This window comes from Thunnus albacares, chromosome 16 (assembly GCF_914725855.1).
Source record: "Thunnus albacares chromosome 16, fThuAlb1.1, whole genome shotgun sequence".
Lineage (NCBI taxonomy): Eukaryota > Metazoa > Chordata > Actinopteri > Scombriformes > Scombridae > Thunnus > Thunnus albacares.
In genome coordinates, this window is record NC_058121.1 from 13,341,299 (window position 1) to 13,366,173 (window position 24,875).

General features: G+C 39.5%; 2 protein-coding genes across 3 annotated transcripts; one reads left to right on the plus strand and one right to left on the minus strand.

Annotated features, from left to right (window-relative positions):
• The first annotated feature begins 397 nt into the window (after positions 1-397).
• Positions 398-6,079, plus strand: LOC123000044 (ALK and LTK ligand 2-like). Its single transcript, XM_044377480.1, has 6 exons — positions 398-1,175; positions 1,682-2,053; positions 2,582-2,635; positions 3,060-3,140; positions 3,260-3,334; positions 5,148-6,079. Exons 2-5 carry the CDS (start codon positions 1,771-1,773, stop codon positions 3,322-3,324), a joined length of 483 nt encoding a protein of 160 aa, XP_044233415.1. The 5' UTR covers positions 398-1,175; positions 1,682-1,770; the 3' UTR covers positions 3,325-3,334; positions 5,148-6,079.
• A 2,810-nt stretch (positions 6,080-8,889) lies between these two features.
• Positions 8,890-22,844, minus strand: acp1 (acid phosphatase 1). 2 transcript variants are annotated; one of them, XM_044329408.1, is made up of 6 exons: positions 22,728-22,844; positions 20,575-20,648; positions 19,189-19,302; positions 13,627-13,688; positions 12,701-12,806; positions 8,890-9,215 (listed from the first exon to the last, which is right to left on the minus strand). In XM_044329408.1, the coding sequence occupies exons 1-6, from the start codon at positions 22,783-22,785 to the stop codon at positions 9,138-9,140; spliced, it is 492 nt and encodes a 163-aa protein (XP_044185343.1). In that variant the 5' UTR covers positions 22,786-22,844; the 3' UTR covers positions 8,890-9,137. The 2 variants fall into 2 exon arrangements, with proteins under 2 accessions (XP_044185343.1, XP_044185341.1); XM_044329406.1 differs by lacking the exon at positions 19,189-19,302 and adding an exon at positions 19,374-19,487.
• Positions 22,845-24,875: the final 2,031 nt, after the last annotated feature.

Consider the following 24,875-nt stretch of genomic DNA (forward strand, 5'->3'; position numbering starts at 1 on the left):
GCCGCAAGAGTTACTTTGCTCAGCGTGAAAACACCAATAGCCTGTTTCCAAGTAGCCAGACATGATGAGATAATGGAACATACAAGATATGAGATAAATTTGGTGTATTTCCGGAAAGACCTAAAAAAAAAAAGTTTAAAGTCGTGCGTTTTGATTTTTTTGTTTTGTTTTTGTTTAACGCATCTATTGAATATTTTGAGTTGTGGTGCTGCATTAATTTTATTCTTGTGGTTGTGAAACATACTACTTTCCCCCATAATAAGCAAACAACTTTAGTCTAAGGCAGTCAGATTTGAGGGGGGAGCATGCATGGGAGCCAACTGCACGCCCTGACTTAAAGGAGCTGCACTGACCACAGAAGACTAGTACACACTAATCCCCAATGAGAGAGAAACCTTCTGTGGACTTCAACTATGCTGAGGAGTCATTTGGTCTGACCAAAAAAAAACCGTGCGTAATTAATTTTCATAGAATCAGCCTTAAACGGTGCGTAATTGTGTTTCAAATCCCACGATGGACGTAAAGCGCGCAATGGCTCTAAATGTGGTTATGAAAATCGCAAGAAGGATATGGGAGCATTTCCACTGAGATGCCGGTATCTGTGCTGTATGCATGGCTAATTGGAAATTTCAGTGGAAGTATTAGTGGAGAAAACGCTTCCTGTAACCGCGTATCGCACAGATAAATGGAGTAACGGAAAGGAGGGGGGGCGCAGAAAACTTCAAACGGCGTTCAAGTGATGGTCAGCAAACTCAAGTGGACTTTCCGCTTCAGGAGTGCCAATAATGCGTCTTATTATTATCACAGACACGGCGGAGTAACCCACAAGGGACAGGTCACCACGTCTGCGAGACAGAATAAAAAGTGAACTTCAGTGCGACTGTTGTGCTACTTCAGCGGAGGACGCACACGGGACTTGGAGCCGTTTGTCCACTCTCTCTCCCTGCAGTCGTCCGGTGATCAGAGGATGACCACAGATGCTCAGCGAACACTTATACGACTTCAGAAGCGTCTGTTTTTCATACATAAGTGGAGACTTTAAAAGGGACATCTTTCGGACCAGACAGAATCAGGGAACTTTACTGAAGTTGCAAACACTCCTTTATTTCCATTTTCATCCTTACTGGACGCAGAGGATTCATACTATTCACTGAAGAGGCTATACAGGCCTTAAGGTAATTATATTTTATATATAGCTACCCATCATTCAATGAGTTTACTTTGGTCAGATAAAAAGTACATTTGCTGTGATCTAATGTGCATGTTATTTGTTCTCAACTCTCTTTTCTCTCGCAAAAGAAATTTTGATCTCAAAAAGAGTTCCCAAACAAGTTAGCAACTAAACCACAACTGGGTCACCAGCAAACCTGTACTTATAGCCTATTGATACATGGTCTGGTTAAAACAGCTAGAACTAAATGGTCTCTAAAGCGATTTTTAAAGAATTTATAGAAAATTTGGTATAATCACAGTATGGGAACCTGACGTGTGGATAGAAAAACACATTTGGACAGCTGGAAAAGTCTGATCTTAGTGTTTATTATGACTTTAACGATGTCAGACAGCAGTTTAGACTTCTTTACTGTGTTCTCAGAGGGTGCAATGATGTTCTGTGTCATTTAATGGTGAATAATTTGAGAAACACTGACAATTTGACTTTCATCTTCGACCTTTCTTGCAGGTGTTCGGTTAAACCTTTTTCCCCCCTCAAAAGGCGTCGGAGAAGGAGTTCACTTTTTCTCTCCCTCTCTCTCTCACTCCACGGGAGCTATGAGCAGACTGCGCAGACACTTCACTATGGGACTGGTGCTACTGATGTGCACGCTTACCGGCCACTGCAGCGAGAGCGCGCCCTCGGCGGCCCCAGCGGCGGCCGGCAGGGACGCGCATCGGGACTTGAGGCGGATGGCGGAGATCGTGAGACACGTGGAGGAGAGCCGGGGTCACCACAGCGCGAAAACGGAAGCCCCGTTAACAGCGAGGGCGAGGACCACCCCGGTGGAGCCAAAGGATTTAAGCAACTTGAAAATAGACAGAGGGGATCAGGTTGTCGGTGAGTAACGACACTTGTCAGGCGGAACCCTTCATACTGGATCGATGGGATGTAGTCTACTGGAATATGTTTCACATCATTGCAAAGTCATTGTAGACTGATGGAAGTTAGGCAGGATAAAGTTAAAGGGTTGTTGCACCCAAATACCCCCAAAATAGCATATTTTCTCTCTTACCTACTGTGGTATCTAGATGTGCAGATACAAGGTTGAAAGCAGAGGCAGATATCTTGAATCTTGGACAAACAACTACCTTCATGTCTTGATATCACTACAGGGGAGTGGGAAAATATGTGTTTCTGTTATTTGAGTAAACCAACCCTTTAAAATACCTCGGATTTTTGTTAGCTTATGGCTATAAACTGTCATATTTCCTCAGTTTTTACCAATACATCCAAGGTCCAGACAAGCTTATAACTGTCCTGAGATAATTCATGTTAATAGGCCTTTTAGTGATAAATGTGGGTGTATTTCTCTACTTTGCAGTGTTCAACCCTGACGCTCCTTTCCAATCTTCTCTCTCTTAACAGTCGTATTTCCCAGAGATCTCAGAAAGAAGGAGAAATTCCTAAAACATATAACAGGTAAGTTCCCACTGCAAACTACTGCATTGCTGGTGATACACTGTGTTTGGTGACCAATCAGATTCTGTGACCTGCAGTGTTGGTTAGGTTTAGGCATGAGGAGTGGGATGGTTAGGGTTAGGGTTAAGTTTAGGAGATTAGGGTTAGGGTAAGAATATCAGGACAGGTCACAGAATCCTGATGGGTCACCACATACAGTATAACATCAGTGCTTACTGTAGGAGACTTGTGTCAGGAGTATGATAAAGTCAGAAAGGAACTTTATGATAAAGTCAGAGTGGGATGGGAGGGAGGGAGGGATGATGGCTGAGGTAGTCAAAAATACAAGAAAAGTGAATGATAGCTTTAGATAAAGGCTGTAAACCAGATGTCAGCACAGGTGGATTCGGTAATGGAAATGTTCTTACAGCCTGTTCTCTTCCAGGTCCACTCTACTTCAGTCCCAAGTGCAGGAAGCATGTGTACAGACTCTACCACCACACCAGAGACTGCACGATACCTGCGTGTAAGCTTGCAATTACACTATCACTTTTAAAGTATCACAAATTTCTCTTCTTGTCCAGTGTCAACACAGTGTGTGAAAAGCATCCACTCATGTATCTCCATTTCATCTTCTCCTCGCAGATTTCAAAAGATGTGCGCGGCTTCTCACACGGCTAGCCGGCAGCCCGCAGTGCACAGAGGGGTAGCACACATAAGGTACTACAATACAGTAATTCTACCATGAATGATGTATGTTGGCTTTGTTTTCAAGAGAAGATGTGCACCCAGGACACATGGTCAAAGTGCTGGTGTGTTGTTGCTTGTTAGACAGTCCAGACAGGCCAGAGTACATAACACTGTGTGAGAATAAGAGGTACAGGTGAAATTATTGAAGTTTCGAAAGACAAGTGACAAGCTGGTTCCAGCACAACTGGAATTTGCCACCATACATGATGCATCAGATGAGTATGGAAAGGAATTTAGTACTATATTTATTAAAACACTGTACTTTTTGGGGTACTTGTCATCTCGTACTATACTTAGTATTTAGATTTTCAGTTATTTTATACTTACATACAGTAGTTTTTTGCTCTTTTTTACCACTACATATATTAGACAGCTATAGTTACTTCACAGATTAAACGCAGCGGTACACAGATTAGTTAAAATTCTGACCAGTGATGGCATTAACATGCTGTTACACATTCATACATCAATAGTAATACCAAAATAAAGAATGCAGGACATTTTCTAGTAGGTGCAATGTTTAGGATTTAGTGGCATCTAGCAGACTGGACTTGGGAGAAATGGAATATAATATTCATGAGTATGTTATAATAAGTATATAATCACCTGAAAATAAGAATTGTTGTATTTTTTGTTACCTTAGAGTGAGCCCTTTATATCTACATAGGGAGTAGGTCCTTTTCAAGCCCCCAGGAACAGCACCAGGCTTTGAAGCCAATTTGACATAGTGACCAAATCATATAATTACAACTTCTGGGTCTGTCATGTGATGCACACTGGCCCAAAAAGCATTTTTCCCACACACAATGGTGGGAAAAGGAGTGGCTGTAGTAAATTTTTTTGAGCATCACAACCTCCGTGAAATGAATCATTTCACTATCAGAATTTGATCCATTCAGTCTGATAACATTTGGAAAGTCTAGAAGAGCCGCACAATTTAATTATTTTATCCCCATTTAAATTAGTGGAGGGCTAAACCAGAAGTTAGCCAGCTCAACCAGCAGAAGTCTCTGGTGCAAATGTGGTTGGGAGGCCGGGTTAAAGGAAACACTAGTGTGCTTGCTCTATGGGCCGCACAAATGCTGAAGTTCCGGGTAATTTCATAGCTGCAACCTTTTTGGCTTCATGCACCACTGAGCAACTTTCATAGGAATGAACAGGGCCCCACCTCCAACGCTGTATCCACTTCTTTTATTACATCGATGGTCCTCTTCCATGGAGCCCACCATGTTGCACCATCATGTTTCTACAGTAGCCCAGAATGGACAAACCAAACACTGGCTGTAGAGAGGGCCTTTTGCGTTTTTTTGTGAGTTTCACGGCCAACATAGGTTCTCCTACACTCTTGGAAGGGAAGGGGGAGGGATATTCAGTTGGTTGCAATCTGCAACCTCACTGCTAGATGCCACTAAATCCTACACACTGGTCCTTTAAAGAGTAGAATATTTTTTCCACCACTGCATCAGACCAATATTAAAAGTGAAGGATTAAGACAGATTCCTTTGTATACACAGAGCTAAAACATGTATCATTTGTTCTCTTAGGTTAAGTTCACAGCGTAAAGATGTTTTTTTTGTCTGGAGATACTAAGACAATTGTTCACAGTGGTGATAGGCTATGCGTGCTGTGTTGATACACACAGGCCCTCGCAGCGGCACAGCAAGAGCAGCAGATCTGTGGCAAATCAAGTTTTATTGTTCGTGATTCTCTTTGGAAAGGAAAGCATTTGTCAGGTGCTGCCAAGTTGGAGACAGCGCTGAATCTCACTTCCCCTTCATTGCAGGTTGACGCCAAACACGAGTTATCCAGAAGACAAAACTTGGGGAAAAAAAAGTGCCTTGGACAGAAAGAGGGAAGCCTAAAATACTCTGACCAGCCCCGACTGATATTAGGCACAGTATTGTCCTTCAGTGAGGTCTGTTCTACTAAGGCGTGGATTACTGCCACCCACTGCTCTGGCTGGGCATCGATGGCTGGCTGTCACCACGAGGGAGCAACCAGGCAACAACACCAGACCAGGATAAAGATGGTGAAACTCAAGCATGGAGCAGAGAAGAAAACAAAAAGGCTGAGAGAAGATAAACTGGGGCCTTTTTTTCCTGCTGGCATCCAAAACGATGTTGCTAAAACAAAAAAGGGATTGCATATTTTTATTTTGTTCATTTCTTTATGAAAAGAGCAAAATCCAAATTTACTATTTTTAGTGTGAACAGGCACGACTCGCCTTCTGCAATTGGTTTGCTCTGTACAAGGTTGAGCCCATCCCTTCTACTGCACTACCTATTACGCAGACAAAAAGCTCTCACAGACCCCCACGGCAGTCACGGCATAGTTTCACTCACTTGTGCTCACACTGAGAACTATGATTAAATTATTAAGTGCATGAACATTTCTCTGCGTCTTTGTAAGACATACTAAAAAAAAAAAAAAAAAAAGTGGCAGTTGAAAGTCACAGCCCTCCTGTGGATCTTGTTTGAGCGTGATACAGTCTATATTTATATGTTTGAATTGTCACAAGGTTCCACTGTACATAATGTAGGCCATGACCAATTTAAAGCAAGAGTAAAATGTACATACTGTAAAACAAAGCGTAAGAGGAATCCACAGTTCTACCATAAATTAAAGTGACTGGCATATATCAAATGGGTGTGAAAGACATATATATTTAAAAATGAAATATATTTAAATAAATTATAAGATTGGTACAAATATGAATGGTCTTTGTTGTGCAATATTTTTTCTTACAATCCCCTCTCGATATGTGGAATGCACCCCGAATGATCACATGACTGGACTGAGTCCTGGGACTACAGATTTGGTGAACTTCCCACTGCTGTACCACATGGACCGTTTGAAAAAAGGTCAAGTCAGAGAGATTTAAGTGTTTTTTTGGTAGCGATAGAGATTATTGCAAAATATTTTTTTATTTGAAAGTTTCCTGGAATGTGAATCAGCGCATCATTTAAAGGAAAGAAATTTCTTTAAAAGGATCAGTTTGCCCAATCGACAAACTTCACCCAATTTTTATTTGCTTGGATTTTCAGATGTGTGAGATTTCTGCTGCCAACCCAATAACAGAGTTTAATGAGATTTTATTTCTGGCACTCACACTATTGAAAAATTATATTCAAAAATACCAATGTGACTTTCCATTTTTCATTGGAACTATTTTCCACTGAAGAAATAGAAAGCACTGTTTCTTAAAAGAAATGTTTATTTTTTTAAAGCAATTTTTTGATGCTGTGAGCACCACAAACTAGATTTCAAATACCTCCACTGGGTTTGGGTTGTGGCAGCAGAAATCTCAGATATCTCAAAGCTTTGGGTAAGTAAGCCAAACTATCTTGGCTACCATTAGAAGTTAATTGAGAAAAGCCTGTAAAGTACATCAAATAAAACACAAACAGTTTTGCTGGTGCTGTGTAGTGTAGCTGTAGTTGTGTAGTTGTTTGGGCAATTCACACTGCCTGAAAAAGCTTAAAGATCCCCTCCAGGCATGTTTCAAGATGCAGATAAAATACTCTACTCTTAATAATTTGAGTCTTCTATGGTTTGTCACACAAAAAAAGTTCATTTATCTTCTTAACATCCTTAAAATGGCATCTACTTCTTCTCCCTCATTAAAAATTCCACAGTCTATGAATATGCAAATAGATTTCCTTTTAGAAGTTTAACTGTTGGACATACGATGTCTCCCACTTCACTATAAAGTTTATTCACTGGAGGTTTCAAGTTTCCACACCATACACACACTAAATTGAATATTTGACCAGGATTGGCTTCCCAACTAGTTGTGATGTCACAAATCATGCTCGTAGGCCCGCCCCTTAAAATTGGATTTTCAATGAGCTCAGAGAAACTTTCCACTTTCAGCAGATATATGTGAAAACAACCTTCTAGTGTCAAACTCTGCACATACATCCCTCTGCACAGTGAAGCTCAAACATCTAACTTTAGGAACAAGAAGAAAAATATATTTTTGAGTGGAGGGGGACTTTAAACTGAACTCTGTAGTCAATATTTCCTTCCCTCATATCAGAATAGGTTGTTTGCCAAGGTAATTAACTGCCAGCATTGCTAATTCTACCTGAATTCAGGACCACAGGCCTTTTTCACAGCAGACATTTTGACTTATCATAGTGAGAAAAGCACTGATGTACTAATACCATTAACAATGGCTCTGGTGTATACAGGTGTCCCTGTAAATCATGACAGTGTGACAGTGAGTCAGCGTGCACAATACCAGGACCTGAAAGTGAAGCAGCTAAATGAAATTCAGCCTTCATTAGTTTTTTTTACTTACACCTGTGCTTTTGCTACTGTGACATGTCAAAATGCTTTCTGTGAAAAAAGCCTATTCCCACTTTGTGTGCTGTATCTTAAGTGCCCTTCCCTCTTAAGATCAGTGTCCAAATGACCAAAAAGAAATATTTTCTGAATATATATTTGTGTTCTCCCCCTAAAGACAAAAAAACCCCAAGGTTTGAGAGAATCTGCCTGCGATATTTCTCCTGAGAAATATTATTTGTGGTGTTCACATCATTTTAAAAACTAAAACAGACAGTGTCCATGTTACTCTGGATGATCCGTGTAATGTGCTTTCAACAGTTTTCATTGGAAATATTTTCAAGCAGAGATTTACTCCCTGTGGAATCTGTTGACGGCCTGTGCTGAAGATTATCCAGAGTAATAGGGGCACTAAGGGTGAGTGAGAAAATGTGAGAAAACATATCTTGCTGGGGGTGTCATTTTGCCTTCATTTGATAATAATAGTGGAGAAAGAGGTGAGATGCAACTATAGTCCCCAGGCGGACTCAAATTACTGGGCAACTAAGGCACCAAAGTTTGCAATTTTTTAACCTAATTCAGACATGATGATTGTCAATGCCAATTCAACTGGTGCATAGTTAATGTTTTGGGAGCAAGTACTTGTTTGGAATATTAATAAAGTATCTATCTAATTAGTTTGGGTTAAATTAATCAGCAGTTGGTTAATCTAACCTTCAGTTCCACCCTCATTTAATGGCTTGCAGCCCTTCCTCCATCTTCTATCACTGACTATGGTGAAACCACAATGAGTTTTAATTTATATGGGCAGTGATGGGTCCTCTCTCAGGGAAGAGAGTAGTAAGTGGCAACTGGCAGAGACCAACTTTCACATCTGTAAAGAGAGGGAACAGTCAAGGGAAATGAGTGAGAAGAGATCCAGTGTTCTGTTTTTAAATATCAAGTATATTTGATCTTTGGTAGAATGTCTTATGTGTTCGGTATGAGGTGCTGTATCCCAAACACAAGCACTGCCAAGAAAGTAACCTAACCACTCAGAATCAAACAAAATACCCAGGAAGATTAGCATTTAGGCTAGCATTAACTTTGACCCCAGTGTCAGCTTTTGGCCTGTAAACCTTTGAGATGTCCAGTCAAGAATTATCATCTGCAGGACGTCTGCATTCATATGAATTCTCTAGCATATTCACAAAAACAAGGATGAATGATGTGTGTAAAAAATAAATCTCTAAGAGATCTGTATTTGTTTATTTATTTTATTAATCACCTGAATTTTACAGTCTACAAACTTGTCATTGTTCTAAATGTACACAGTGTTTGTATAACATTTACAACACCGAAACAAAGCGTTCTGGTGGTCTTTCAGTGACATCCATAAGAGCTTTTTATATTGACGAGTGCTTATGAGACATGGCCAAAGAATATTTGATTGATTACTCATGTTCATCCAACAGATTGAGCAAAGATTGCTTAAGGTCAGATGTTGTTAGGAGTTCTTTTCCAGAAATGCTTTGCAGCATCGTACACACTGTTCGTACACCTTTTCAAAGTCTTCGTCACTTCCCTGAGGAACAAATGTAAAAAAAGAAAAAAAAAAACAGAAATTAAAGCCAAGCACAGATACATGAATCACTACATACATTTTTTAACCTGTAGCAAAGACCTGAAATAAACTGCTGATATTCAATACAGCTGTAAGATACTTTATATCAAGTTTCATATTCTGTGATTTGATTTTAAAAGCTCAATAAAACGTCAGCTTCTTACTCAACCATTTAACTATTTTCGAATAATTGTTGAATTTCTCTGAAGCAAACATATCCCAGATGCCAACTGGCTTCAACAGTACACTTAGGGTGCGCTGAACCCCACAATAGCATTTCATGAGGGAGAAAGATAGGTTACTGCCAAAAGCAGCAATAGTACTTTTGAAATTCTGGCCTTGACAGTTGAAAGCAGTGAGCTTTTGCCGACACCCTTTTTTTTATGGGAGAAAAAAAAAAACTTTCTTACCTCATGACTTAAAATTTTATTTTGTGATATGATATGAGATTGCAATCTGTCCCAAAACAGTGGCTCACAAGAAAAAAACAGCAGTTGCGGGTCAGTAACCACCATGAAGAGAGGCCTCTCAATCAAATAAATGCTGCCATTCAACGTTTTATTTAAAGACTTTTACCATGTAGTAACTGACACAACGCAACTATGGCTGCAGATAGCAATTATTTCCATTAGTCTCCTAAATATTTTTTCAATTCATCCAGCAATTGTGAAGACTATAAAATGTGAAAAATACCTGACACAATTTCCTAGAGCTTAAAGTGACATATACTGTTTTCTGTAACAAAACTTCTATAACAAACTTTTGTCCAAAGATATTCACCTTGCTATCATGTAAGACAACTAAATGTACCAAATGCTCACTTTAGGGACGGTGGAACCAGTCATCTTAAGGCATTTTTTGCTTATAAATGACTCAAACGTTTCATCGATTATCAAAATAACAACTAATTTCAGCTCTAAACACAAGGTTAGTCATGCAATACAAACATAGCAAAAAGAGTCAAAGGAAAACAACTGTTGGCACTAACCCTTATCTTTATCACCTCTTAAAAAAGGTGTTTTGGTGTTCCAGCCATGCTGGGTGTTCATCATTATATTCACACTTAACTGACAATAAAACTTGTGTCTCCATTTATCTTGACACATTGATAGTGACTGCCTGGCTCCTCTTTACTCACTTTGCTGTCATGCCATGTGGTTGCTGGCGAGGGACTACAATCCAGCACTGTTGCTTACATGATTCCAAAACCACATTGACTGCAGAGAGAATTTGTCCACCCCCCCTTTTGACTAACAGAGGTACACCGAGACACACTCATGCTGACCACCACACAAAGAAATGTGGTGTTCAAAGCCAGAATCTGAGACAAACTAATATAACTGACTACAGTCGTATAAACTGCGATCAACCACAACTTCTTCTTCCAGCCACATCACTAAGAATATGATGGCTGTTTTATCTTGCAATCCTAGTTCCACAAAATGTAATACAGCACCACAGAAAGGCATAAACACACAATAGTTTGGCCAACAGAACTGTAGCTGCAGATCCTCCACAAACACCACATAGGAAATGATTGCTTTTTGAGCTGCATGTCCATTTATTTAAATTAGTACTATAAAGTTTGAGCACCCTCAGTATTATGACAGTATTTTTGACAACTTCTCACTAATCAAACTTTCAAACCAAAATAAGTTTTTACTCTTTCCAATTCTCCCACTCTTGCCTTTGTCACTCATAACCATGACGTACATATCCAAATCACTCTTATAAAAAGACAAAACAGCCATGTCCAATTTATTTGGCAGAACTTTCAAATGCAGAGAAAGCAAGAAAAAGAACAAAGAGGATGAGCGAGTCATGGAGCATGACAAGGCAAACCAATTTGAAACCAGAAAATACTTCTAATAGTGATGTCCAAGTAATTAAATTACATTTTAGGAAGGAACTGGCTGTACTGCCATTTCACTGCTATGGTCCACATGTTCAGTCCAAAATCGTGCTCTTTAAATAAATGACTTCACCTGTTTGATATTTCCTTTGTGTTTTCTTGTCTGTAAAGGCCTTTCTCATGATATATACTATCTGGAACAAGTGCACAGTGATTCAAGGATGAGTTGGAGGTAGCATTCTCTGTCATTTCTTTCATAATGCTTAGCTTAATCAGCTTCTTACTGTGAGAAATTGGATTCTGCATAATGCTAAAGTTCATACAGTTTATTATTTCATACATGAGTTTTTCTGTATTTTTTGCTCTGCCTGTGTTCTTCTCACTGGTTTGAAGTGGTTAGGACTCATTTAGAAAACAGTGATGTCACAATTTTGGGATTGTTCACTTATACTGTCAGGCCATTGTGAATTAAGTCTGATCAACCCACACCCACACAGTCCTGTGACTATTTGAGTGTTCAGCTCTTTTTTTCCCCCCAAAACTTAAAGGGAACATATCATGCTTTTGTGATTTTCTCTTGTTTTATACTCCCTGCAAGTCAAAAACCAATGTTTCAACCTGCTCTGAACACTTCATTCGCAAAGTTACCTGTACTTCCAAAGCCTTTGTTGCTAAGTTACTAAATGTAAATGTGAAATGTGAAAGTTGTTGCTAAGGTTGTTCTCCATGTGTTGTTCACATTGTCCACTCGCATATTTCAGATCATATCCAGGCTCAAACATGTATGGATGTATTTGAGAAGTTTCCATTTCAAGTTAAGAACAAGAAAAAGAAGTGAAATCCAACTACTACTGTTTGTGTTCGTGGCCTCCTGAGCTGCTGGATGGGCAGCTTACAGAAGCTGGCCAATCAGAACAGAGTGGGCTCATCAGCAGGGGGGCCTTAAAGAGACAGGAGTCAAAACTGCCTGTTTCAGACACAGGCGGAACTGAGGGGCTGCATAAAGGGGCATTATAGGATAATTAAGGAGGTTTTTTTTTTTTTAATGTAAATCATACAAAGATATTCCATTGGAGCCCAGGATTAAAATATAGAATTGGAAATGTGCATGATACATCCCCTTTAAGATTTGTAAAACAAGCTTTCAGGTTCTTTACATTCAAACATACTTGAAACAAAAATTTTGGGTAACTTTTACGTTCCAACTGTTTTAAATAGTACAGATTATTTGATGATTAGCACTAGAAATTTTTCATTGTTTGGGTTGTCAGCATCGATTTTAGGTGGCAACCATTGTAAAGTTGGTTACATAAGAAATGTTTAATTGCTTACCACTGACATGGTATACAATATGCACAGTAATTGTTTTGACAAATAAATTCATGCTGATGACATTCAATTCAAAGTGTCCAAAACAGCTTGATTTTTTTAGTGCACAAACCTTTTCAATTTTATAGATGGTCCTCCTGCTTCAGTAATGTGAAATATATTCATCGTACCTTCCCAACATGGGGATTAATAAGATCAAATAATGACCAATCATCTTTAATTATGCTTTAAAATACCCAGCATAAGAATTTATTTAAATACTTACGTAATACGGGTCTTTGATGATCAGCTGCTTCTGAGGGTCATATGAACCAAGAAGCTCGATCTTTGCTCGGTAATTTGTCACAGACTTTGCTTTCCTGTTCAAGTCACTGTCAGGACAAGAGAACACACACAAGTCTAAGAGCACAGAACAATAACCAGGACAAAAACACTTTTATGATTGTAACAAGAGATCTTTAAAGACATAGGAAAAAAAAGAATGGAATTTACGATAATGATTCATCTTTTATCCCATGATACTGACGTCTACACTTATATGAATAACTTCCTCTCAAAGCAACACGTTTAAACAATGACATAGTACAATTTTGGCAACGTTTCAAGACCCTGAAATTTTTTTTTTTTTTTACAAATCGACGAAAGTAAGATGTACTCTGTTAAAAGGAAATGAAACTTTTTTGCCCAGGACAAGGTCTCATTTTCTCAGTCTGGTCAGCTTAACATTTGTGGAGAAAAAAAAAATATGTGGGAGAGAAAGGGGAAAAAAAACTGCCCAAAGAGCAAAGACGAGGCATCCAAAGAACTCAGTAAGCTGCTTACAGATCAGATCTGCCATAGGCATGTGATCTCAAAATGATCCCTAAACGTTCAAAGTAGCAAAAAATATCCCTCCCCCTGACCTTTGGAAAGAGCTTAAGAAAGGATATTGCTCATTAAAAGGAGGCATTCACCTACACGTTAGTTATAGCTCAATGTTACCGTGAATTTCATGTGTATGTGAAGGAGTAGCACTCACGAGAGACAGTTAGCAGCACAACCTAGTTTGACCCCTTTCAAGGCAAATGTTTTTCTTTTATCCAAGGCAACCATTAACGGTTGACACCAGTGTTTCCAGTGACTGTGTATTCAACTGCGATCCACGTTCACGTAGGAAATAAACACTACTGCTGTGGGTGGACATAACTGTACCTCAAATTGCTCTCATCCATGCAGAGAATGAACTCATAGCTCATGAAATCTTCCTTGGTCACCTGGATGTAGGGGAGAAATGCAGGACAAAACAAATATTACTTTTGGCTCTGCGTGGAAACACAGTCCGGCCTGCATAGAGGGTTCCATCACATGCAGTGAAATCAATCATTTCCAAAAAACAACAAAGACAGTCACACATTTAAAGTTAAAATCCATAAGAGCTGTTTTGAGTTACTGCTAATGCGAACCAAATAGTTCTGACTGCTGCTAGCTCACATCAAAAGCCTTCAACTGCTGAATATAAGACATGCATTTGTCACTGAGGTGAGTGCTGACTGTGATTGCTCATCAAAATTCTCTCTCTAAAAGAAGAAAACTCATTTTCGGCATTTTTTTATCATTAGCAGACCATTTTAAATTTTTGCAAGGGACTAATGGAACAAGAAGGAGCAGCCACAGTGAGAGGTTGGACAGAGAGCTGCTAGCAAGAGGCTACAAGCCTCCCACTCATCAGCAAGGTAACCGACTTAACTGAGCCCCTCTGATGGGTGGAAAACTACTTGTGCTGTGCACAGCATGACTGACTTCTTTCACAACAACAAAACAAGCGCAGTAGTAGCTGCTCCAGTGTTTGCTGTAGTATTAAAAACACACTTTCTGATACCACCAGTAACCACAGGTGTCCCCAAATCAACCGCCAGCACTGAAATCTTTTACAACTTCAAAATGATTCTGGACTCATAGAGAACTGGGTTATGAAAAGGATCTAAGCTGCACATCTGTAAGTATGTGGAGGGGTGTTGTGCAAAGTGTTCACTGTGCTCGGTGATGATTTAATGGAACAAGCAGCAATAAAAAACAGGCAGCACCCTGAATAGTTTTGAAGGATTTTGAGAGTCAATTTATAGGAATGCCGGGGAGGAGGCGAGGGCAGCAGGAGACAAATGAGAGATGAGAGGAACAAAAGAACAAGACAGGCAAGCATGCATGAAACTCCAGATGTTGAGACACATTCAATCACAGACACAGCCATTCTCATTCATGTAACAGTAGAGGAGTAAACAGATGTTTGTTATGACTTTTTGTATCCATGTTTAAAGTCGGTTGCCAGTTTATTACGTACACATAGCTAAAACTAATGCAGTCTGATACAACTGTCCTGCAATTAATCCCATCTTCATAAGTTATCATGCTTTTTATTTGAGACTGTTAGAGAGGCATTGACTCAATTTTATGGTCATTTTGGGGGCTGTCGTGCATTGTGTTGAATATATAGTCTTTCTGATATATATTTTATCTACTCTCATTGATATAAATGGGGTGTACAAGATAAAAGAAACACCTCCTAGTATAACACAATACAAGTCAAACAGCACCACAAACTACAGCCATCAAAAATGGTCTTCAAAACATTCAAATCTTCATGAAGGTAGAATTTATTGCAGGCGTACCTCAGAAACCATCAACTGAGTGCATATTCCCAGAGTACCTGGCTATAACCACTACTGTCCGATGGCTGCATTTTCCAACACTCTCACACCCTTCCTCTCACACAGTGTGGTAATCTGTGGCGGTGATAATCACTGTGGCTGTTGATCTCACTGCCCCTGTCTACTTTTCGTTCTCACACTCCAACTGAAACAGTGGTAATCCCCCCATCAAAAAACACCTGCTGCCAGCCCCCTCACAAGGCGATGGAGACCGCAGATTGATATCTGAAATATCTGGCAGAGAGCAAGCTGGGAGGCTGTTACTGTACATGACAGTGAGAGACACATATAGTGCAGTTCAAGTTCAGCAAGTTCAAAGTGGGATGATATTATAATGATACTGTAACACTGTGTGAAAATAGTCAATAATAGGCCTTGTTAACACTAATGATAAAATTAACAATAGCCCAAAGTGAAAGCATAGACTGTGTCAGTTTGAAACGTTTAAACAGTGTAGAATTAAAATATTCTTAATATCTTATTTTCACTTCTTTTGGTCAAAGTGATGGGAAAGGTATTTATCTCAGCTTGTAAAACTTATCTGTCCTGTATCAAATCTCAAATGATGACAGGTGAAATTGATGTGATTACAGCAGGATGATGGTATTTTGGCTAGAAGCACCGCTCATTCCTCAAATGTTGACTCAACGATAATAAATTGATGAGTATCAAATCTAGATCTCAGCTCTCTTCAATCTAAAGTCCAGTTGACAATTTCTGATAAGGCATTGAACACTCCACATAATTTGTTATGGATCATATCGGAGCATGTTTGCTTTATTTAACAAACGTGTTTGTTTATGTGGGGTACAGCGGTACTGTCAGCAGCAGAAGTTCAGTAAAGTTCACTCAGTAAAAGAATTGGGGGACGGAGAGTAAATAATAGAGGGTGGGAGCAAAAGCCAGTGATGGCACTGAAAAGGGTGATAGAGGAAAAGAGGAAAAATCAAAAGCTTGTCAAAGCTAGTTGTGCAGATTTGGCTGGGTTTAAGCCAAGGACTGAGCCTCCCCATCCCCACTTTGAGGAGATTAGACTGAACGGGTTTGCAAAGAGACAAACCAACGAGACAGGAGATCTCACGCACAGGGTGAAAATCCGGAGTTGTTTCCCCTCACAGGGAAAGATATCTAGTGAAGAGTGTTTTAAGGGCACCAGGGAGTAGGAGTTGCACTGAGGATAAGCCAGCATAGTGTAAACCCTGAAGGCCCTACATGGACAAACATCTTGGTGTAATTTCAGGCCTGTTTCAGGATTTGAAACACATGCTGCAAGGTGATACGATGATTGCTAGATTAGTTTCATCAATATTTCATACATGCCACGGGTACCATCATTTTGCACAGCAGAATAGACACAAGCCTGGCAAACAGGCTCTTACTCACTTTCACAGACATTCAAACACACCTTCAATATATGATAGTTCAAGATAAAATTAATTAAGATTAATTTCCATGTATTTCATCCTCAGTGTATTTAGAAAAAAAAATCAGGGTTAAATGTAGACATAAAAAGTAGAGCACCATTAGCAATAAAAACACATTAGCACATAAACTGGAGGCACACACATTTGGCATTTGAGTGGCTTGCCACCTTTCTTCCTTGATTTTACATGCTTAATTAAAAACTCAAGTCAAGCTGAAATGTGGAGGGCTGTTGTTGGTCTATCACTGGTCTTATTGCAGTGTAGATTTTAAGACAAAGTTTAAACCTGTGTTGTCTGGAACAAGTCATGTGGTCCCTTAAACCCCCATTGTTGTGTCCTCAGAAGCTAAACCCAGCTGCTGTGTAATGTAGAGTTCAGCTAACTGTCACAAGAGGTCACTGTATCCGAGGTCTATGACATACCTGCTGTACATATCGTTTAACTGACGTTAAAGGCCACAGTGTGAAGTATAGGTCTGTTTAAAGGGACATCTGTACTGATAATACTTTGATATGAGATATACAGCAAGTTAAAATATTTCACCATATTTGAAATTATAAAGGCAACTCTCGTAAATGTGTGTGAACCAAATTTAATATTGTGTAAGTACATTCAAATTTGTCACATCTGTCAACTCATTTTGAAAGCCAGATTAAGGGCTGATATACACCGAGATATATATATATACATACATACATACAAACACACACACACACATACTAATATACACTGATCAGCCAAAACATTAAAACCACTGAGAGATGAAATGAATAACATTGATCTTGTTACAATGGCACCTGTCAATGGGTGGGATATATTAGGCAGCAAGTGTAAGGATCTGAGCGACTTTGACAAGAGCCAAATTGTGATGGCTAGACAACTGGGTCAGAGCATCTCTGAAATGGCAGGTTTTGTGGGGTGTTCCCAGTATGCAGTGGTCACTAAGTACCAGAAATGGGCCAAGGAAGGACAACCGGTGAACTGGAAACAGGGTCATGGACGCCCAAGGCTAATTGATGCGCATTGGGAGCAAAGGCTAGCTGGTCCAATCCCACAGAAGAGCTACTGTAGCACAAACTGCTGAAAAACTTAGTGCTGGCTATGATAGGTGTCAGAAAACACAGTGCATCACAGTTTGGTGTGTATGGGGCTGCATAGCTGCAGACCAGTCAGAATGTCCATGCTGACCCTTGTCCAATGTCCAAAGCACCTACAATGGGCATGTGAGCATCAGAACTGGACTATGGAGCAATGGAAGAAGGTAGCCTGGTCTGATGAATCATGTTTTCTTTTACATCATGTGGACGGCCGGGTGTGTGTGCATCATTTATCGGGGGAAGAGATGGCACCAGGATGCACTATGAGAAGAAGGCAAGCTGAGGGATGCTCTGAGCAATGTTCTGTTGGGAAACCTTGGGTCCTGGCATTCATGTGAATGTTACTTTGACATGTACCACCTACCTAAACACTGTTACACTTCAAGCACAACCCTTCATGGCAACAGTATTCTGTGATGGCAGGGGCCTCTTTCAGCAGGATAATGCACCCTGCCACACTGCAAAAATTGTTCAGGAATGGTTTGAGGAACACGACAAAGAGTTCAAGGTGTTGAAGCACCTGTGGGACGTGCTGTAAAAACAAGTCCAACCCATGGAGGCCCTACCTCACGACTAACAGGACTCAAAGGATCTGCTGCTAACGTCTTAGCTCCAGATACCAGAGGACGCCTTCAGAGGTCTTGGGGAGTCCATACCTCAACGGGTCAGAGCTATTTTTGGTGGTACGAGGGGGATCTACACAATATTAGGCTGGTGGTTTTAATGTCGTGGCTGACAGGTGTAAGGTTACTGAGGCAAATCACCTAAAGCTATAAATAACAGTAAAAAAAAAACGAAAACAGTCTTAAAACACAAAGTAAAGCTCATGTATTTATTGCAAGTTCCGCTGCAGATTTATGGAGGCTAAAGAATTTTAATGAAATATAAATCAAGAATTTAAAATTCTATATATAATTTCATTGTTAAATTGCATTTGCTTTTAAATTGTATAACACTAGATCCATTTCATATTAGACTAACACCAATTTTTATTTGTTTAATGTATACGAACCTTAAAAATGATATAACATGTAATGGTATTATCTGACTTTTCTTTAGCAGTTAAAGAAGAACTTAACACTAAGTTCTTCTACACTATCATCTGATTCTGGTCCCTTTCTACAGTGTTTTTTTTTACATTCTGGGTTTTTAAAGCATTTGAAGTTGCGGTAGGTGCATGATCACGCTAAAATGGAGTGTTAAGTTGCTCTTTTTGAACAAAATGAATATTTTACACTAATACTCCATTCTACCATTTGCAAGGGATGACAAGAAAACAGATCATACAGTATATCACTACACACCTGTAGTACTTGTAGTATTTGGCATTCCTCTCAATCATAAATGCGGCAGCAGCAGGTTAAACACCTGTAGGCAATTTATTTGAACCTGTATTAAACTGGAAAAAGCTACAGTAAGCTAGTCATATGCTAAGTGACAGACCAACAGCCCCTAGGTGTTTAGCAGGCATCATCTTACCAATGTCACACTCATTCATACACACTAACAGAAATGAAGTGAGAGGAGCCACGGGACATCTGTTTGTACCTGTTGGGCCCTATGGCTCGTCTCAATGCCATGCTTCTTTAGGCAGGCCAAACCGCGGCTGTCCGGTAATCTGCCTACATTCCAGTCGGACGTGGCACCACTGTCTATGACCCACTGCAACAACAGAGAACAAAAAAGGGGGCGCTAGCTACTGCTACGACAGGTGTAGAGGAGGGTGATCGTACCTGCCTGGCCACATGCCTCATGGGCACGTCATGCTTCCTCATGCAGGCTTGACCGCGGTGGTCTGGAGGGTTTCCTATCTCATAGGTGGAGGTGGCAGCACTGTCTATCCTCCACTGGGCAGAGCAGAGTACGGGGAACAATAACACAGCAAAAATGACTCATATACAGACATGTGGTAGGTGGTACAGCATTTGCAAGATGGTGTACTCTTGCATACAGAATTAAAAATAAGACTCAACAGGTGGAATTTAGGACAAATGTTCTGAATTAAACTATTTTACTGCATCTTATATCTTTTCATTTTCAGCTATAGAGGGTGGATTTCTCTCATACATCATATCATCAACCATTACTTCATATTAAGTATTGTATTAATATTCAATATACAGGTATTGAGTCAAAATAAATCTCTACATTTATTTAGTAATTATCACCTGACTCCAGCCACCAATAACTATTACTGTTAATAATAATACTGTTAATCAGTAGAATTATGCTTTCAAATAATGTAGCAGTAATGTACCGTACATGTGAAATGTACAATAACAATGTAGAAAGACATTTAAAACACATCATCTAGGTGCTTGTGAGTTCTTGAAACCTTTTTTCTGTGTCAAGTAAAACTTGGACAGTATTAATAATGTTTTTAAAGCTGATCGTACCTGGTCAACACTTATGATCAGTTATCTATACATATACACACACACACACATACATATATATATGTATATGATGTGTTGGTGTCTCTCTAGTGTTCAGTACTCATCATACTGACTGTTTCTGACTTCACTGTTCTTACACGGTTTAGTATATCTGCACACTCCCAGAAAACAAAATATTGCACACAGAGGTGAAACTGCAAAAAATCATGTTGTAAGTAGTAGTACAGTAATAGAAAAAATACAATGAATAAAAAGAATACAAAATGTAGTCTGCCTTGAGCTCCATGTTGAGCTCTAATACAGTATTTTTTTGGTTTATTTTATGAATCTATGATGATCAATACTTGTCTAGATTTAGCAAAACTGTTTGTATAATAACTACAACACAATTATAGATTTGAGCCTAAAAAGTCTCACTCAAGAGTCTCAGGAGTTATCAAGAAAATGAGGTGTAGTGCTGATAAACTGAGGCTAGAAAAAATAACGTAAGCTGGAAAAATGGTCTTATTGGCCTGTATGATATATATGACATCATTACCTTATCAGCAACACCATCATCAGTTGCCATCTTCCTGAAGACTGCTTCAGCGATGGGGGATCTGCAAATATTCCCTGTTCAAAACCATAAACAATGATACATTTGAGCATGTTTCTTTTTTTTATATCAATTAATCAATAAATACAAATGCTGTCGATTTCTTCCCGTGGAGTTGACACGCAAACTATTTTGGTTCGGTAATTTTCTGCTGTCAGTCAGCCAGCTGAGTGTGGATGAACTGTTGTGCTGACATGAGACAATTTTTTTCCCGCTCATGATAAAGTGTGAGAGGAATAGAAGTGACTCATCGCTCTGGATTCCACTATATTTCTCTTTAGGTTGTGGCCCTCACAATGCGCATCCATGAATTTGGGGGCAGAGCTTCTGAAGGAGCACGAAGGGAGGAGTGTATTTGTTTGGGTGTTTAGTTCAAATATACACAATCTTTCTACCGAATGACTGACTCTACTTTTGATGGTTAATTTTTAGGACATTTTACAGACTCTATGGTGCACCTTGGTACAAATTATAAGAGACAACTTTGTGTTAAGTTGGTTTAGTTGGTAATTTTCTTACACTGACAGAAAATACTTAGTGTGTGTTTGCAGTGTGTGGTTTTGTGTGATAAACTACATATAAGCATATTAGGTTGTTTCTCAAAAACTCTTAATAACGAGCACATTTCCAGTCATACCAAATTACATAACACTTTCAAGGAAATGTCCTAAGAATTTCCAGTTATACAGCAGCTACTTTTCGAAAATTATTGAAAAACCTAATATACTCATATTAGATTTAGCACACAATACTACACACTGAAAACTTAGCTTTTTCTGTCAGTTAAAGAATTGTCAAGGGCCTCATTTGTTACTCATTCAGAAGTCAGGACTTGAGTGTACTGAGACAACTCAAACACTACAACTTCCCAGCACTAGTCAACACAAATCCCACTGTTATATCTGGCCAATTATTGCTGCTGTGTTTACAAATGACTCTCACGTCAATTGCAACTTTAGAAAACAACGCTGAAGTTATCTTATGATTCAGGGTTATAAGGGAAACATGAATAATGATATTAAATGGCTGATTCTCTGTTTTTTCTCCACTTACAAACGTGTTATACTTTGTAGCAAAAGCCTTAATGCTATTTAAACCCACTTTCAGATTTGTGAAACCTTTATTCTATTTATGAAAACTGAAAAACGGGGTGATTTCACTGATATTTCTCCATCCAGACCACATTAGACCAGGTCCAGATCAAAAACCACTATATTTAGACCTGTCAAATCTGGACTAGATTACCAAGGAGACTCAAGAGACACATTAAACTCATTAAAACACACTATCAGATTTGTGAAACCTTTATTCTATTTGTGAAAAATGAAAAAAAGATTTCACTGCTTTTTTCCCCATCCAGACCACATTAGACATTGTCAGGTTTCACAAAACTGAAACTGTGTTTTAATAACTCTCTGAGGTTTTTGATCTGGACCTGGTCTAATGTGGTCTAGATGAAAAAAACATCAACCCTTTTTTTAGTTTTCATAAGCAAAATAAAGGTTCCACAAATCTGAAACTGGGTTTAAACTGCTTTTTTATAAGTGTAAGTGGTGAAAAAACAGAGACTCAGTCGCTTAATGTCAATATTTATGTTACCCTTAACCCTGAATCAGAAGCTGTTAGGAAACTAGGTCGGTTATGACTCTCACAAACTCCCTGCTGCTTTGGACAGCACTGACTTGTACAACCCAGTTATAGGCTTTGGCAGGATCTGTGTGGCTATAAAGGTCAAAACGCGATCAGATATAATGAATTTCTTGGTTGCTGTCACCAAACTCTTCGCTAACATGAGTCAGGGTAACATTACTCAGCATTTCTACCTAACACGATGTGATGGATTCAGTTTAAATTGGATACAAACTGTGCATTAGCGTATTAGTTAATTACCAGCACATTAAAGTGGCTGATGGTTAAGTTTAGTTTAACTCATTCATTTGACTGACACTGTAAGCGAAAACCATTTTAACTAGCGCGCTTAGATACATCTAACAACGCCAAAATAAATGACTGCAGTACAGTAAATTGATGCACTGACAGTATGTGTTGTTTTTTGTAACACATGAGCGCGGTTTAGATTAAATTACAGCTCTTACCCAGACAAACAAATAAAACGGACTTCGAACCAGGGGCCGCCATGTTGTTCTGATGCATCCGGTATGCCACATTTTTTTCCTAGGATGACGAAATCATGGCCGTCTCTACTCTGCCTCTGATTGGCCGACCCTGATATTCTTGTCCTAGCCCTGACCAATGGCACTCCTCATGCCTAAACCTAACCAGACCAACCAACGAAGGCAACGAGTTCTAGCCAATCAGAGGCAGAGTAGGGCGGGTCATGACTTCGCCATCCTAGGACAAAAAATTTGGCGTCCTAGCATGACGCAGGATGCAGGTAGTGTCCTTCTTCTTCCTCTTGTTTTACGGTGGTTGGCAACTAGCTTATTGATGCATTACTGCCACGTTCTGCTCCGGAGTATGGGTCAGACAATAGACTTGAAATAAATCCCCGCAAAACACACACACACACCCTAAACTACAGTTTATCCTCCAGACTTTACAACCTAGTCCTACAATAAAATCCCTATCCTAGTCAGCCACTATGGATGTGCAGAGTATTTGTATTTGTATCTATATTTGTTGAAGCAACAAAATAATTTATATTTGTATTAGAGTAAAAGTGGAAATAGCCGTAAAAATATAGTTTGTTTTTATCACGCTTTTAATTTTAGGATATTAAAGTGTTGAAATGCGTGTTTATGAAGGAGGTCCCCACACCAGGTCTCACCAGAGTCTCCCAGATCATAGACGACTGCGCTGACTAGTGGGTGCATCGCTGGTTTGCAGACAGACCTCTACTTATTTATACACCCATAATACAGAGACAGCACAGTGTGTAACATGTAGAGAAGAACTTCAAAGGTGATTCTTGCTTTGCCCTTTTCATTTACTGCCTATCTTTTACAACCCAACTTTGTGGAAAGGAGAAGTGGAACAACAGGTTATAGAAGGTCCTGTGGGAACACTTCGCGCATGTCACTAGCTCAGCTTTATCTCTGGGGAACACCCCCAACTCCGGGAGTGATGTCCAAATAAGGAAATGTGCGTCATGCAGCAGGTGGATCTGACTCCCCTCATTGAGACCTGCTGATAGACGTAACAGTGGAGCAGAGGAGAGAGACTGAGACAGCAATGTAACCGACCTGTGTGCTGGTATTTGACAAGGTTTTTTTTTCTTCCAGAAAACATTTTTAAAATATTTGTACGAACTAAATGTTCGTAAAAAAAAACACTATTTGTGTCTTGCCGAATAACGTCTTTGTATTAAGGCACACCCCTATCAGCCACCAAATAGTGCCCTATTCCTGCTTATCTATCATATCCTATAAAAAATTCCCGTATCCCTTAAGAAAGATAACAGTTACCTGACCTATGCTCTCTCACCAATGCTTAGTAATCCTTTTAATGTGAATTCATGCACACCTAATTCCCTCAGATTATTCCTCATCATCTCTCTCTCTCTGTATCTCATACCCCCTACAACTCAGAACTACGTGCTCCACTGACTCCTCTTCCTGACATCCCTCACACAAGCCTGTCTGGTGTTTCCCTATTATTTTCAGTGTTTTATTTAGTGCACAGTGCTCCAACCTTAACCTTATCAACACAATTTCCTCTCTCATGTGCTCACTACAAAGTTACCCTTGTAACTTTTGAATTTGATATAGATGTCTCCCTTTCCCCTCCCCCCTCCCCGCACATGTATCCTCTGCTTCACTGATACTAATTTGTATTTCTATATATCCTTTCTTTTCTTTGCAAACTCATCCACCCTCTCATTCCCTTCCCCCCTATATGCACTGGAACCCACAGAAATTTTACCTGACCTCCCTGATTTGCTAATCTTGTAACTGACTGAAGGACTTCATATAGCACATCTTGACGGCTGTTTGAACAGAAAGATCTTAAACTTGCTAGGGGTGAGGCTGAAACTGATACCTTATCTTGTCTAGTTTCTTCCATCCATCATAGTGCATCCAACACTGCCAACATCTCCACTGTGTAAACCCCTAACTTAATGGATGCTCTTCTGTTGATTCCAATTCCTTTTGCTGGTATTCCCAACCCAAATCCTGTCACTCCTGTCTCAAGTTTTTCAGCACCATCCATATAAATCTGTATAAAATCACTATACTCTTTCATTACATGACAGTTGAATGCACTTACCAAATCAACATTCAGCA

Excerpts from the sequence above, each read along its gene's own strand:
- LOC123000044 (XM_044377480.1), top strand. The coding sequence starts at position 1,771 with ATGAGCAGACTGCGCAGACACTTCACTATGGGACTGGTGCTACTGATG. Across the intron at positions 2,054-2,581 it reads CAGAGGGGATCAGGTTGTCG|TCGTATTTCCCAGAGATCTC; the intron begins GTGAGTAACGAC and ends CTCTCTTAACAG. Across the intron at positions 2,636-3,059 it reads ATTCCTAAAACATATAACAG|GTCCACTCTACTTCAGTCCC; the intron begins GTAAGTTCCCAC and ends GTTCTCTTCCAG.
- acp1 (XM_044329408.1), bottom strand. The coding sequence starts at position 22,785 with ATGCATCAGAACAACATGGCGGCCCCTGGTTCGAAGTCCGTTTTATTT. Across the intron at positions 13,689-19,188 it reads CGAGCCATAGGGCCCAACAG|GTGACCAAGGAAGATTTCAT; the intron begins GTACAAACAGAT and ends CCCTACATCCAG. Across the intron at positions 12,807-13,626 it reads ATGGATGAGAGCAATTTGAG|TGACTTGAACAGGAAAGCAA; the intron begins GTACAGTTATGT and ends TTGTCCTGACAG.